This window comes from Haliotis asinina, chromosome 2, assembly GCF_037392515.1.
Source record: "Haliotis asinina isolate JCU_RB_2024 chromosome 2, JCU_Hal_asi_v2, whole genome shotgun sequence".
NCBI lineage: Eukaryota > Metazoa > Mollusca > Gastropoda > Lepetellida > Haliotidae > Haliotis > Haliotis asinina.
The window spans coordinates 47,918,039-47,932,161 of record NC_090281.1 but is presented as its reverse complement, the minus strand read 5'-3'; the positions used below and the strand labels follow the sequence as shown (position 1 = coordinate 47,932,161).

At 40.2% G+C, this 14,123-nt stretch overlaps 1 protein-coding gene across 1 annotated transcript; it reads left to right on the top strand.

Annotated features, from left to right (window-relative positions):
• The first annotated feature begins 5,071 nt into the window (after positions 1–5,071).
• On the top strand, positions 5,072–6,559 carry LOC137271854 (cytochrome P450 1A1-like). The gene is made up of 2 exons (XM_067804245.1): positions 5,072–5,473; positions 5,915–6,559. The coding sequence occupies exons 1-2, from the start codon at positions 5,072–5,074 to the stop codon at positions 6,557–6,559; spliced, it is 1,047 nt and encodes a 348-aa protein (XP_067660346.1).
• The last annotated feature ends 7,564 nt before the right edge of the window (positions 6,560–14,123 follow it).

Sequence of the window (14,123 nt, the reverse complement as noted above, 5' to 3'; positions counted from 1 at the left end):
AGTGAAAGTGGTTTCAACAGCTACGAGTTGCGCTTGAGGTTACGAAAAGGGCGAATGGTGACGAATTGCTCTCTGGGCTACGAGATTTGGACTAGACAACGTTTCCTAGTAGAAGTCCCATTCGCTGCTTGACTGTGATTCAACCCAGAATTTCAGATAACTAAAGCCTTCGGTCACTTTGACCGTTTAGTGAAGAAATCACAATCACGTGATATAGGGCGTCTCGGTTGGTAACAAGCAAAGACGTTTTGTCAATATCGCTTCTGTGCAGGGCTGCGTAAGTCAAGGTAAGAATCAAAGAGAAAGAGGGAAAGTGAGAAAGAGAACAAGAGACACAGAGAGGTGGGGGGGTGCAGCGTTTGTGTTTATTTTTTGCTTCCGATGAGTGGGTGTTGAGAAGGGAATGGATGTGTGTGCACTGATTGTTTGGGACGTTGTTAACGAGCTCATGGGGTGATGTCATTGTAGAGGATGGCGTATGACGTAAGGTAAATGATGGTAAGGGATTAAGACGTGTCATATTCATGAATCTGCACGTCTTGATTCAATAAACACACCCACCCACACACCACCACCACCACCAAGTGAAAGTGGTTTCAACAGCTACGAGTTGCGCTTGAGGTTACGAAAAGGGCGAATGGTGACGAATTGCTCTCTGGGCTACGAGATTTGGACTAGACAACGTTTCCTAGTAGAAGTCCCATTCGCTGCTTGACTGTGATTCAACCCAGAATTTCAGATAACTAAAGCCTTCGGTCACTTTGACCGTTTAGTGAAGAAATCACAATCACGTGATATAGGGCGTCTCGGTTGGTAACAAGCAAAGACGTTTTGTCAATATCGCTTCTGTGCAGGGCTGCGTAAATCAAGGTAAGAATCAAAGAGAAAGAGGGAAAGTGAGAAAGAGAACAAGAGACATAGAGAGGGAGGGGGGGGGGGGGTGCAGCGTTTGTGTTTATTTTTTGCTTCCGATGAGTGGGTGTTGAGAAGGGAATGGATGTGTGTGCACTGATTGTTTGGGACGTTGTTAACGAGCTCATGGGGTGATGTCATTGTAGAGGATGGCGTATGACGTAAGGTAAATGATGGTAAGGGATTAAGACGTATCATATTCATGAATCTGCACGTCTTGATTCAATAAACACACCCACCCACACACCACCACCACCACCAAGTGAAAGTGGTTTCAACAGCTACGAGTTGCGCTTGAGGTTACGAAAAGGGCGAATGGTGACGAATTGCTCTCTGGGCTACGAGATTTGGACTAGACAACGTTTCCTAGTAGAAGTCCCATTCGCTGCTTGACTGTGATTCAACCCAGAATTTCAGATAACTAAAGCCTTCGGTCACTTTGACCGTTTAGTGAAGAAATCACAATCACGTGATATAGGGCGTCTCGGTTGATAACAAGCAAAGACGTTTTGTCAATATCGCTTCTGTGCAGGGCTGCGTAAGTCAAGGTAAGAATCAAAGAGAAAGAGGGAAAGTGAGAAAGAGAACAAGAGACATAGAGAGGGAGGGGGGGGGGGGGGTGCAGCGTTTGTGTTTATTTTTTGCTTCCGATGAGTGGGTGTTGAGAAGGGAATGGATGTGTGTGCACTGATTGTTTGGGACGTTGTTAACGAGCTCATGGGGTGATGTCATTGTAGAGGATGGCGTATGACGTAAGGTAAATGATGGTAAGGGATTAAGACGTGTCATATTCATGAATCTGCACGTCTTGATTCAATAAACACACCCACACACACACCACCACCACCAAGTGAAAGTGGTTTCAACAGCTATGCTGCGCTTCGCTCATAACGCATGCGCAGTGAATAGGTTCGCGGTTCGCAATATACATGCCGGGAGTATGAGGTTGTGAGCGCTAATCTAATTTTTGTTTGTGTACACGGGTAAATTATCTACTCGTTACATAAAAAACATGTTGATTGTGATAAGCGGACTCTGTCACAGAGAAAACTCCATGTCTGGTTTACTGACACCTATATGTCTGACTGCCTGTCTGCTAATGACAATATGCAATGCATAACTTCAATCACTGACCACATGCAATTTGAAATTAACACCAATCACAGTCAAGCAGCGAATGGGAATTCTACTAGGAAACGTTGTCTAGTCCAAAGGGCGTACCCCCAAGAGAAATTCGCCACCATTCGCCCTTTTCCGTAGTCTCGAGAGCAATTCGTCATCATTCGCCCCTTTTCGTAATCTCAATCGCAATTCGTCACCACACGGCCATTTCCGTAACTTCAAGATCAATTCGTCACCATTCGAAGATTGAGGTGAAGATTGAGGTGCTTCGGTACTTATTTAAATCGGTTACGGCATTAAGTGATTGTTTAAAAAACTGTGAAAATATGCATCGTCGTTTTGACATTACTATGAACATACACTAAATTATGGTGCCTATTTTTACTTTACTGAACAAGTGAGTGGGTGAGTGAGTCTAGTTTTGCGCCACACTCAGCAATATTCCAGCTATATGACGGCAGTTTGTTAATAGTAGAGTCTGGGCCAGAAATCCAGTGACCAACAGCATGAGCATAGATGTACGCCACTGGGACATGGTGACATGCATGAACCAAGTCAGGGAGATCCCGTTAAAGGCCACATATACTCTAATAGGGTACAAATGCAAAATCACTTGCTGACATCGTTATAAATGAAACCTCGTCATTATAACTGCTCATTTCGATCATTAATTACCTTATATCGACCTTTTTGTCGACAGTGCACAATTCTCAGCCGCAAACGAAATTTCAAACAATCAGAGAGGCGCGTCTCCGTGACGTAATAGTAGGTATAGAAATGGGGGTCTGTGCAGTATTCATCTACATTTCAGGGGTTAAACTATTTCGTTTACAGGTTTGTACAAACCTGAAATCGTGAAAGCTGTTGAGAAAAATGAATGTTCTCACAATCTACTATCATTTAGTTTTGTCTCCTGCTTTGCCTAGTTTTCGAGTTACAACCCTTGTTTTCATTGACGATTCTGTCAAAATTGCTTGGTGTCGCTAGGTTGTAATCCGTGTTAGGTGGTATAAACCTACACGTTATTTGTCATCATTCACTTGATGATCAATTAATGAATTTATAACAGGTATAATTAGTGGTACCGAGACTTAGATTACCCGACAAAGGCCCCCATTTGGCATTTCTTTTGTCTGGATCGATCAAGGATTAACCGATAACACGCTGATTGATTAATTAGTTTTATGGGGATTTAAATGGTGGATTTGTCAGCAGGTAGTGTTTATGCATGTACATTTATTAACCTATACTGAATACACTCTGTTGTGTCTGTGTCTATGTAAAACAACTCCCTTCTTTCAAAGGATTAACCGCCAATACATTTATTGATTGCTCATTATTGGCTAACTAAATAACTTTTTAAAAAGAATGACGTACATTATGCAATTAGTTGCCAGGTGTGCTATCCTGGGTAACCAATGAAACTATACAGCAATGTGAAAAACCTGAGACGATGCATCACGTTTTCGTATATTAGACTGTTTTAAGACACATCACTTGGGAAATATGCAGATGAATTATATATCACTTGTTTTTGTGAATATTGATGGATACATTCCTCGAACATGGTAATAGCCTGACATTGCTCCTATAACTTTAATTTTAATATTTGCATTTTTCTTATTAATTTGTCTTAGCTTGCAACACAATCATTGCTTTCATCGTGAAGTGTAATGATGCAGACGACATACACTAGGGCGTGCGAATTATGATTCATATAGGAAAACTATGAAATGTCTACATATTACATTCCTGTTATACATTCGCAGATCGCTTCTTTTTGTTAAGTTTCAAAATGCATACAAGTATGATTATAAAGTAATTAGGATTAGGAGACCAAGTATAAAGACGTGTATTGACAAGTGTCTACATACTGGTGAGTGAACGTTACAAACCAAGTAAATTTAGCGAGTGAAGAAATTTCTCGCGCAGTATTTTCACTTCGACCCCGATCTCGCTTAGGTTATGTTACAGGTTGTGTCATGCAAACTCCTTTTGGTAATGATTCAAATACATATTTATGTAGTTTTGATTTTCTAACTTGATGAGGTCAAATCATAATCTCAATAATTCTAACGGACTTTAGCCCGTGACTTCACGATTTTCAAAAATGGCGGCGCCCTGTCTGAGGATGAATGCTATATAAATGTGTTTTCACCAACTTACAAAATCAAAATTACATTCCACTGGTAGTAAAATATGTATTGTATTGATGGACATTTGGATTTTACATGACATTGCTTATAACATAACAATTTCACTCTTGGAAGCGGTCAAAATAAGGGGTCAAAATAATATTACTTACGATAATATTGTCACTTCGACCACAACCTCGTTTCCGAGGAAGAAAGCATTATATCCATGCAAAATCCTTTTGGTCAGCAATGTGTAGTAAGCAGTCTTTATTTCATAAACTCGATGAAACTTGCAATTGACCTCTATTTTCTATCCTGGAAGCGTGGTAGGGGGCGAACCATCCGATTTAGTATATACCACAGGCTTCTACAACGCTCACTTCGCACACACTAACAACCAATTTAAGCACAAACTACCGAGTCTGGTGGAAATCTGTGCATAGTGACACCATCACCCGACCCAAAGGAACAATTGCCTGCGACACAACAATTCGGCATGTCTTTGGTGACGTCGAGAAATCAGCAAAATGACGAGCTTCCTACACATTTTCTATACATTTAACTGGAAATCGTTTCTTCTATGACGTCACTGTAGGGTTCTGGCGACAGAGTTACGTAACCTGTCTGCGGTTTCGTTTGCGGACGAGAGAGAAGCAGACGGCTTTTTAGCAAATTTTAAGCGCTTGGTATTAATTAACCACACGGTGTTTATTTTTTTGTTTGTTTTTTTTTGTTTTTTAAAAATGTGTTTCGTTTATTACTAACCAGAAGTCTTTCATATGCACAAAATTGAATGTATGCTGAACGTATTGGAGTTCCGTTATTGTTTCCGTGCACTAGCAGCTTTACTTTGTATCCACCAACAGAAAATACATCAAGTGTGTCTGGCCTACAGTACCAGAATGTCTGAAGAGGTTCACAACTTTCCAAACTGTCTTGCGACGGTGTTCGACTTCCCTACGTTATTCACGTTCTTTCTTACCTGCCTTATCATCTACATCTTCAGAAAGTTCTGCGTGGCGTCTGGAATCAACGTGCTTCCTGGCCCCTGGTGTCTACCTCTAGTAGGATATTTCCCCTTCCTGGGAGAGAAAGCTCACTTAACACTGACACGACTGGGCAATAACTATGGTCCTGCATTCCGTCTGTCGCTTGGGATGAGCGAAGTCATTGTGATCAACTCCCGACAGCTAGCCAAAGAGGCCCTCGTCGGGAAAGGAGATGATTTTGCAGACAGACCACGCTTAAAACTTCTAAGTATCTTGCCAACGAATGCAACGTACTCATTGCATCCATTTGATGAGGTTTGGAAATTGCAAAACAAAACATTAGTACCAGTATGGAACAGGTATATCCAGACTGCCAGAAGCACCATCGAAGAAATTATCAGCAATGAAGTCGAGCACTTTGAATCAATGGTTAGACCAGGTACTCCTTTAGATCTCTTCAAAGAACTGAGAACATCAGTATTTAGTATCATTTACCAAGTCTGCTATGGAGGATCGACAAGTATTCATACCAATCGCGACTTTCTGCATAGCATCGAGTTATATGAAAACATTTCAATGTTTCCCTCTGGAAAAAACTTGTTTCACTTTATCAACTTCTTGCCATGGATTTCATATTTTCTGCCTTCATATGAAAGGACCTTGCGTGCTGGATTAAAACGCGTTAGTGAATACCATGTCAGAAAAATGAACCAATTGATCAACACGTCGGAACATTGTGAATGTTTTGCATATCAGCTTGGCCAAACATTTGAGGACATCTCAGAAACGTTTCCAGAAACTGTATCAAAGGGGTTTTTCCTGTCAATGAATGCAATATTTGGTGCAGCTACATTTCCCCCTCTGAGTGTCCTTGAAGAAGCATTTCGTCTGATGGCAGTGTATCCAGATGTCCAGCAGAGAGTTAGAAAGGAGATACATTCAGTCGTAAGCAGTGACCAACGTCCAGGTTGGCAGGACCGCTCCAGTCTTCCCTTCTCTGAAGCCGTTCTCTTGGAGACTCTCCGATTCAGGCCCCCCGATACCGTGATGTTACCACATTCGACTCTTCGCAATACCTCTCTCCATGGCTGTGACATCAAGAAAGGAACAATAGTTCTCTTCAATATTCATGCCATGAATTTTGACCAAACAGATTGGCACAGGCCAGAAGAGTACCTGCCGGAGAGGTTTCTTGACTGCAATGGTAAGGTTGATCAAGGTTCTCGCAGCAAGTTGATGTCTTTTTCGGCAGGAGAGAGAAAATGTATAGGGGAAGCATTTGGGAAGATGGAGCTGTTTTTATTTTTTATAGGGCTGCTTCAAAAGTGTGAATTTATCCAACGTTATTCTGAAACTGATTCATCAACGATATCGGACAATATACTGGTACGCTTGGTTTAAAATGCTGGCTAAATAAAGTTGAGAAACAGATCAGTTACCCCAGGGGTCGTGTCAAAATAAAAACCAGATAGGAAACACAAAATGGATAACTTTGATAAGGGTGTCAAACGCAATGCAGTTTACAAACTGTACGAACGCAAAATCCCACCGACGTGTGCTAAAATACAAGAAGATATCAAAGATATAATAAATGTCACTTATTATAGCTCTGGTAGAAATTGGGTTCAGGTACACTAAAGAGGAGAATGGCAGAACTCAATCCTGTCCATGCGATCAGTTTATCTCAGGAAAATTGAAGAATACCTCTATTTGGGGTTTCAAATTATATACCCTGAAGAAACCTGGTGTAATGCCAATCACTCATCAGATCGGATGTGGCTTCCTGCATAGCGGTCTAAGGTGCCAGTGTTACTATCAGGCAAAGGTAGGCGCCTGATTATCTTGCATGCTGGTACCCGCAGGAACTGAATGGGGGTTGTAACTTTGGTTTTGCAGCAGATATCTGATGGTGATTACCATGGCGAAATGGGTGGGCAGGTATTTTGGGGTTTGTTCGAACATGAACTTGAACCGCAGCAGGACGAACCAAACGTAATCATTTTGAATAACTCCAGTTACCATAATCTGCGTGTCCCTGGTAGCATCACACCTACAATGAACAATCTCAAGGCTCATTTACAGGATTTTTTCACTTGATGTAACGTGCCTTATTGGCAACAAATCCGCAGGTCGTGGAATAACTCCGGCAGCACAAAAAGCCTACCCAGTACATCACTGACAAACTAGCTGCAAGACAAGGCCACATAGTTCTGCGTGCACCAGTACGACACTGGGAGCTGAGTCTCATCAAACTGTTTTTGGGGTTACTGTAAGAATGTTATTGCTCTCACTAATACCACATTTAAGCTTTCAGACGATAAAAGGCTTGTCTATGCTTTGTTTGCAAGAATTACTCCAGACGTGTGGTAAACGGCTGAAGACCGTGTTCTCAAAATCGAGGGCGATCGGACGATTACCGTCTGCGGGACGGTGTTAACGTCAGCCAAGTTGCACCTGTTGTAATTCAGGTAGATTCTTCGAAAAGCAGTGATACAGACACTTGCAACTGATATTTTGAGACGGCATGTACAGCCATGCGCCACATGAACGCTATCGCCCTGTCTGCCTGCCTGGTGGGTCACAGAATAGTTTATATAGTATATATATATAATAGTATATATATATAGTTCATCGTGATTACTCGTATGCCATATTAGGTCGAGGTGGGATGAATGCTTATATATGAATTTTGAATCTGAAATATCAACCATTGTCAAATAATTGCCAAAAAGCATTTTCCAAGCATTTCTGACTTTACTTTAAAGTTTCAGAAGTGTCTTTCAGGCAGGCAGGTCAGTGGTATTGAAAGTTTTTCTTACTTCTACCTGGGGATTCCACCCAAGGGAAGCTCTGAGTGGTTTGGGGGACAGATCGTGCAATTATACAACTGTTAATAAACGAGTCATTCTACTGCGTGAATGAATTCCAGTTGTTTTTCTCGTATCTGAGAACAGAATATTGTATCAATGTATTTTGTAACTTATATCACATAAATAAACATGTATCTGTGCGTGACATGACTAAATGTATTTCTGTGTCACATACCTAAACATTTATCTCTGTTTCACATGGCTAAACATCTTTCTATGTTTCATAACTATAACTCAAAAAAAAATATTCATGCAGTATTATATTATACTTTTAGTTCTACGTCACCAGGATAGTACTTCTAAATTCCGCCTGTCTATTTATTTTCTTCTTCTACAAGCCTTGGTAATGGCGATATGATCTATGTGTCAAATGTAATAAAATGTCCAGTGTGAAGGAATATTCAGCAATGAGTAGGTCATTAAAGTGCCAGAAATATATGTACCTGAAATGAACTGCATTTAATGAAACAGATATTTTGAGTTAGGGCAAAATATGTCTTGTTGTGTGGAGCGTTTAGCGATGGTTACTAAAGGTTTATATCCGTGCTTTAAACAATTTAAAATTAACACTGAGGTGTTCAGTAGTAAACACTGTTAACGGGTAACGAGAGAGAGAGAGAGAGAGAGGGAGAGAGAGAGAGAGAGAGAGAGATACACTTGACCGTTGCTTGAATGTATCAAAGTATATCAGTTCATGATTCAAGGTGAACACATCGTTTTGAAACACGCTATTCATAATTACAGTACCTAAAATTGTCGGATAGTGCACGTACAATCTTCAAACCAATATATACCAAAGATACTGTGCATTGTCAAAGTGTTATCCCAGTTGATAAGTACGATAGCAATGTTTAAGGTACATATTTCGGCACCACGTTCAGCGAGCTTGTCGCTGACGTCATTTATGTTTTATTAGCGTCTCACCAGTGCAGAAATGGAGTCCCGGTGGCAGTGGAAATGTGCAGCCACTTGTTGAGACATTTCCCCACGGACCATTCCAATGACCTCATGACTTTGTGCAGACGTGAGCCTTCGCATGCTATGTGTTTCAATAGCCGTTTAATTTTTTGAACGACCGCAAGGGCAGGGGTTGACCTTTCCAAAGTGACAGTTTTGTGTGGTATTCATTTGCCCTGTTTCTCTTTCCCGAAATGCACGTGCAGCAACGTACTGCATGTCAAGGACGAAATCACTGACGTCACGGAACGTGGCTCGTGCATGCATGTTGGATACATGTCACTAATCTCCGAGTTTAAATGCTTATGTGTCTGCACAGGTTTGATAAATTTAGATTTTAAATTTTTGTATGCACAGTTTCTTTATGTGCCTAGTATAGGTAAACTCACTAGTGTACATGTAGCCACTTATTTAAGTCACCTGCTCTAAGGTATATTTTGCAAATTATCCCATTCTGTTTAAAGGTACAGTTTATATAAGGCTGATGTATTGTAAAGCAAATTCGTAAAGTTGACAAGATTGTTTTGTGTTCAAGAAATGATAAAAGTCAATGAAAATTGTCGAATCCTTAAAAAACTTTACATCAAAACGCAGCTGTTTACATGCTCGAGATTTGCACGTTTCATACCACTTTGATGCATGATCCTTGTGAAATTAATCTACATACCGTTTGTAGTAGGTTTCCCCAAGTTAGTGGAGAAGTTAATTTATTTCCATTCATATCTATCAATCTATCTGTCTATCTGTCTATCTATCTATCTATCTATCTATCTATCTATCTATCTATCTATCACTGTGTGTGGTATAGGTCATGAACAATCACATCCGACCCACACCCACACCCCCCTGACCAACTGACCAATGAATAAGTATGCAATGCGTCAGTGCAGTTGGTTAGGTTCTGTGTTGCCTCGACTACAAGGCAAAAAGTTCACACCGACATTGAGGGGATAACACTTTTGGCATTGTTATGGCAACGGTGCAACCAAAGAGAGAAGTATTTTAGATTAAGAGGTGTCTAAAGGGAAAAGTTACAGGATTGCCCGGTTATCCACACTGTTAAATCGATGGATGATCAGTTTTAGAAAAGTAAGCATGATTATATCTGTCACTGAACATTACAAAATCATGCATCACAGTCCGTAATACGCGTTGTGTTACCTTTCACCATCCCTCTCTGCAATGTGAAAGGCCTATGTGTGGCAAATCTCTGATTCAGAATATCCATTCACTCGTGGACACCTGGGTTCCTTTTTTCATTTAATTGGAATTGTTTGTTGTTGTTCTTTTGTTGGGTTTTTTTTTGTTTGGTTGGTTGGTTTTGGGGTTTTTTGTGTTTTTGTTTTGCTTGTGTATTTTTCTTTTTTCTGTCAACATAATGTATAGTCAAAGGATAACCACTTAGTCTTCGGAAAGCAGTGTCTGTACACTCAGCTATTGCGTATTTGCAGGACATGTAAATTTTAGTTCATCTTCAACATTGCGCCTTGCATGGTAGAACATACACAAATTTCTTTATATTAGATGTTATTTGGTGTCCATATTCAACCAAATGTGCGAACTTATTTCATCGAAACATGGTTTCACAATTTAGTGATGCATGCACTTGGTGAAAGATGGTCTGTCTGGATAGGCTGAAGTGCCCTGCCACCTCATGTTTCGATGCCAATGTTAGTAAACAGCAGATGGCGTTTTGTCATGGAGTTTCTGTCAGTACTTTCATTCTCTTGTCGTCTGCAGTGGCTTAGAACAATGCACGAGGAATGTCATTGATGTGGCTATTTAGAGCCTATTGCTGTAGACTATATTGCTATAGACAACACAAAGTGAATGTACAATTTCATGATGCACGTGCATTTTATGAAGGGTGCGTTTTAGCGATTCACTAAAGTGTGTGTGTGTGTGTGTGTGTGTGTATACTTACCAGTATACATACATACATACATACATACATACATACATACATACATACATACATACATACATACATACATAGAATGAGTACAGTCATATATTTCAACCTTATCTACTTAAGGTCAGGGGCGATGCGGTAGTTAGTGGTTAAAGCGTTTGCTTGTCACGCCGAAGATCCGGGTTCGATTCCACACATGGGTACAATGTGTGAAGCCCATCACTGGTGCCCCCTGCCGTAATATTGCTGGAATTCTCCTGAAAGCGGGGTGAAACTAAACACACTTTTTAACTACGTAAGGTCGCCTCGGAATACCTTTTTCTCATGGTAACTTGGTATTAAAGGTAAGGGTGTGTCGAGGATACAACTAAACGTATCCAAACTGGCATTTCAACGTGCCATCGCTACGCTCCGTTCTTCATTCCTGACGCGGAACGTTTCACGAGATGAAAAAGTAATGTCATGGCCTAGCCAAAAAACGTGACGTACAAATGTAAATTTTCTCAATGAATATAAACCTTCTTTACTCGTCTCTGCTAAATTATTGACTGTTAAATGGTAACTGTTAGGGCTGTAAGGATGCATCGAACAATGTATGGACTGCAATTGTTGAGTCTCCGATAGCAATTTAAAGCTATCGATGCGTCGAACTGTTGATAGTTTAGTCATTGTCTTCCTTTGACAAATGCGCATCGCAAGATACGGAAAGTACCAGATTCTTTCACGTTGATTTGAGTTATCCGCCCCTGTTGCCTGTTAACTGTGTACTTGATCTGGGTTGCAAGTCTCTTGTAAGTTATCAAAAGAGACTGAAACTATTTCAGCTTGTTTTCATTTCATATATACTATACTTTAATTCGGGTAATGACTTCACATCAGACAATTCACGGGGAGAAAAACTATTACAGTGGTATGGCAATTGCTATCGCTTTAATATGTTCCCCTCAATAGTCAACATTAGTAACTTACGTCTGTGCTTGTCGTAAGAGAAGACTAACGGGATCGGGTAGTCAGGCTCGCTGACCTGGTTGACATATGTCATCTGTGACCATTTGCGCAGATCGGTGCTCATGCTGTTGATCACTGGCTTGTCTGGTCCAGACTCGATTTTTTTACAAACCGCCATCACATAGCTGAAATATTGCTGAGTGCGGCGTAAAGCTCACTCCCTCCCTCCCTCCCTCCCTCCCTCACTCACTCACTCACTCACTCACTCACTCACTCACTCACTCACTCACTCATCTAGTATCTGAATCCTAGACATCGGCTGTTTAGTGGTTAAATTACTCGTTCCAAACGTCATTATGAGATACAGTGGTTGCAGCGTTACAGGCTGCAGGCTACAGGCTACAGGTTACAGGCTACAGGTTACAGGCTAGAGGCTACAGCATTATTACTGGAGAGTCACTGGAGTTGTTGAGTTGCACTCGAAGTTTACTTTGTTGGTTTTAACATTTCTGTTGAATACGCCTTATGTACATGCATCTGCATGTGAAAGGACTTGGAAGCTCCGTAGGACAACCTGTCAAATGGACAGGAAAATATGTTGAATTAGACATGGAGAATTGCTATTTGTTTATTTAACATGCAAAACGATATATCACTCAACTGTCACACGTTTAGGACGGGCTCAGTGGTTGCATCCTTTATGTGATTAACGTAAATATATGCTTCTGTTTGTCTACGCCTCTGAAAATGCTTATAACTATCCTTATAAATACCACCGCCCCGAGCAAGCACTAGTTGCATGAATATGCGCTATATAAATATCCCATAATAATAAACAAGTTTCACACAACATCGTTCTGTTCATCGTTCTGATATTGTGTGTATATTGTCACCACGTCCGATGTTCTACGACCATCAAGTTCTTAATAAACACACTGCAGACTACTGGATATAGGTAAGAACTTCATGTAGCGTATGGATCGATTCTGCTTTCGCTTATACGGATGTATTGTAAATCATTTGTGTACGAATATCAGAAAATAGGTAAAAAAATCATGTAATTTATGGATAATTTCTGTTAACGTTAAACGCATGTATTCATTTGCAAATTATCAGTAAAGGTTTAAAAATGGGTAAAATCTTCATGTAGTATATGGCTAATTTCTATTATCGTTTAAGTGATGTCTTGCACTTCATGTCTATACGCACATGTGAAAATATTTTAAAAAAGAGCTGTCGTCAACAGCCTTTGTGGTTACACGTTAGTAATACCTCTCATGTAGCACAGGTAGGTGATCTTGTTGTCTAGGCAATTTGTCTAGTGGCGCTTAAAATGTTGAATAAAACATATTTCACGTGAGTAATTATTAAATATGGGGTTGGAAATCGGAGAACACAACCTAGTGAGGAAATGGGAGTGTACCTTTGGTGGTGGCGATACTTTATTTTGACACGAAAAATACTTTTTGAACCGAAGCGAGGGAAGTGTGTTGCCAACCTTTGCTCGCTTCGCTCGCATATATGAAGGCTGGTCATTTTCTCTACGCTGCCCAACCACATGTGCGCTACAGTTTGCCCGTGGTCTGTGTTATACCATATCATTATCGAAACAGAATATTTTCACAATCGTTGCAAGAACTACTGTTTTCAAAATCTAATTAGTCTGTTTGATATCATTAAGACCGATGAATTGCCCAAGTTCACAAAATCTAATCATTACATAGCATTGCTTTTTTCGGGTGTCCAAAATTATGAGACAAACCATCTGCCTTGATCTGTCGATTTCATGTGACTGTACCACATTTAGTTTCGTTGCGATAGTTAGATTTTGTGTTAGTGAGCAATTCATCGGCCTCAAATGAAATCAAACGAACTGTAAAGTAGAAGAGCTGCAACAGTTTATTGCTTTTTTTAAAAAAAAACGGTAGCTTCATCATTTCTTTATTACATACAAGTACTAAAACCTTTAATTCACTCTAATTATAAATCAAAAACGGAGGATTAAGTTTCTGACTTGAAAAGTATGGTTAGCGCAATTTTTGGGAAGCACATTTAGAGTTAGCAGGAACAGAATCACCGAAATTGTACCATTAAGATACCCGATAGTACATACTCAAAATTTAGGTGTCATTACTTTTATTCCTAAGGGTGATAAACTTAAGCGTTTTCTTACAAACTGGAGGCCCATTTCCTTGCTTAGTATAGCTTACAAAAAAGCTTCTTCTTGTATTGCTCAACGGATTAAAAATTCCTCCCAATTATAATTAATACTGACCAA

Excerpts from the sequence above, each read along its gene's own strand:
- LOC137271854 (XM_067804245.1), top strand. The coding sequence starts at position 5,072 with ATGTCTGAAGAGGTTCACAACTTTCCAAACTGTCTTGCGACGGTGTTC. Across the intron at positions 5,474-5,914 it reads CATTGCATCCATTTGATGAG|CTTGGCCAAACATTTGAGGA; the intron begins GTTTGGAAATTG and ends TTTGCATATCAG.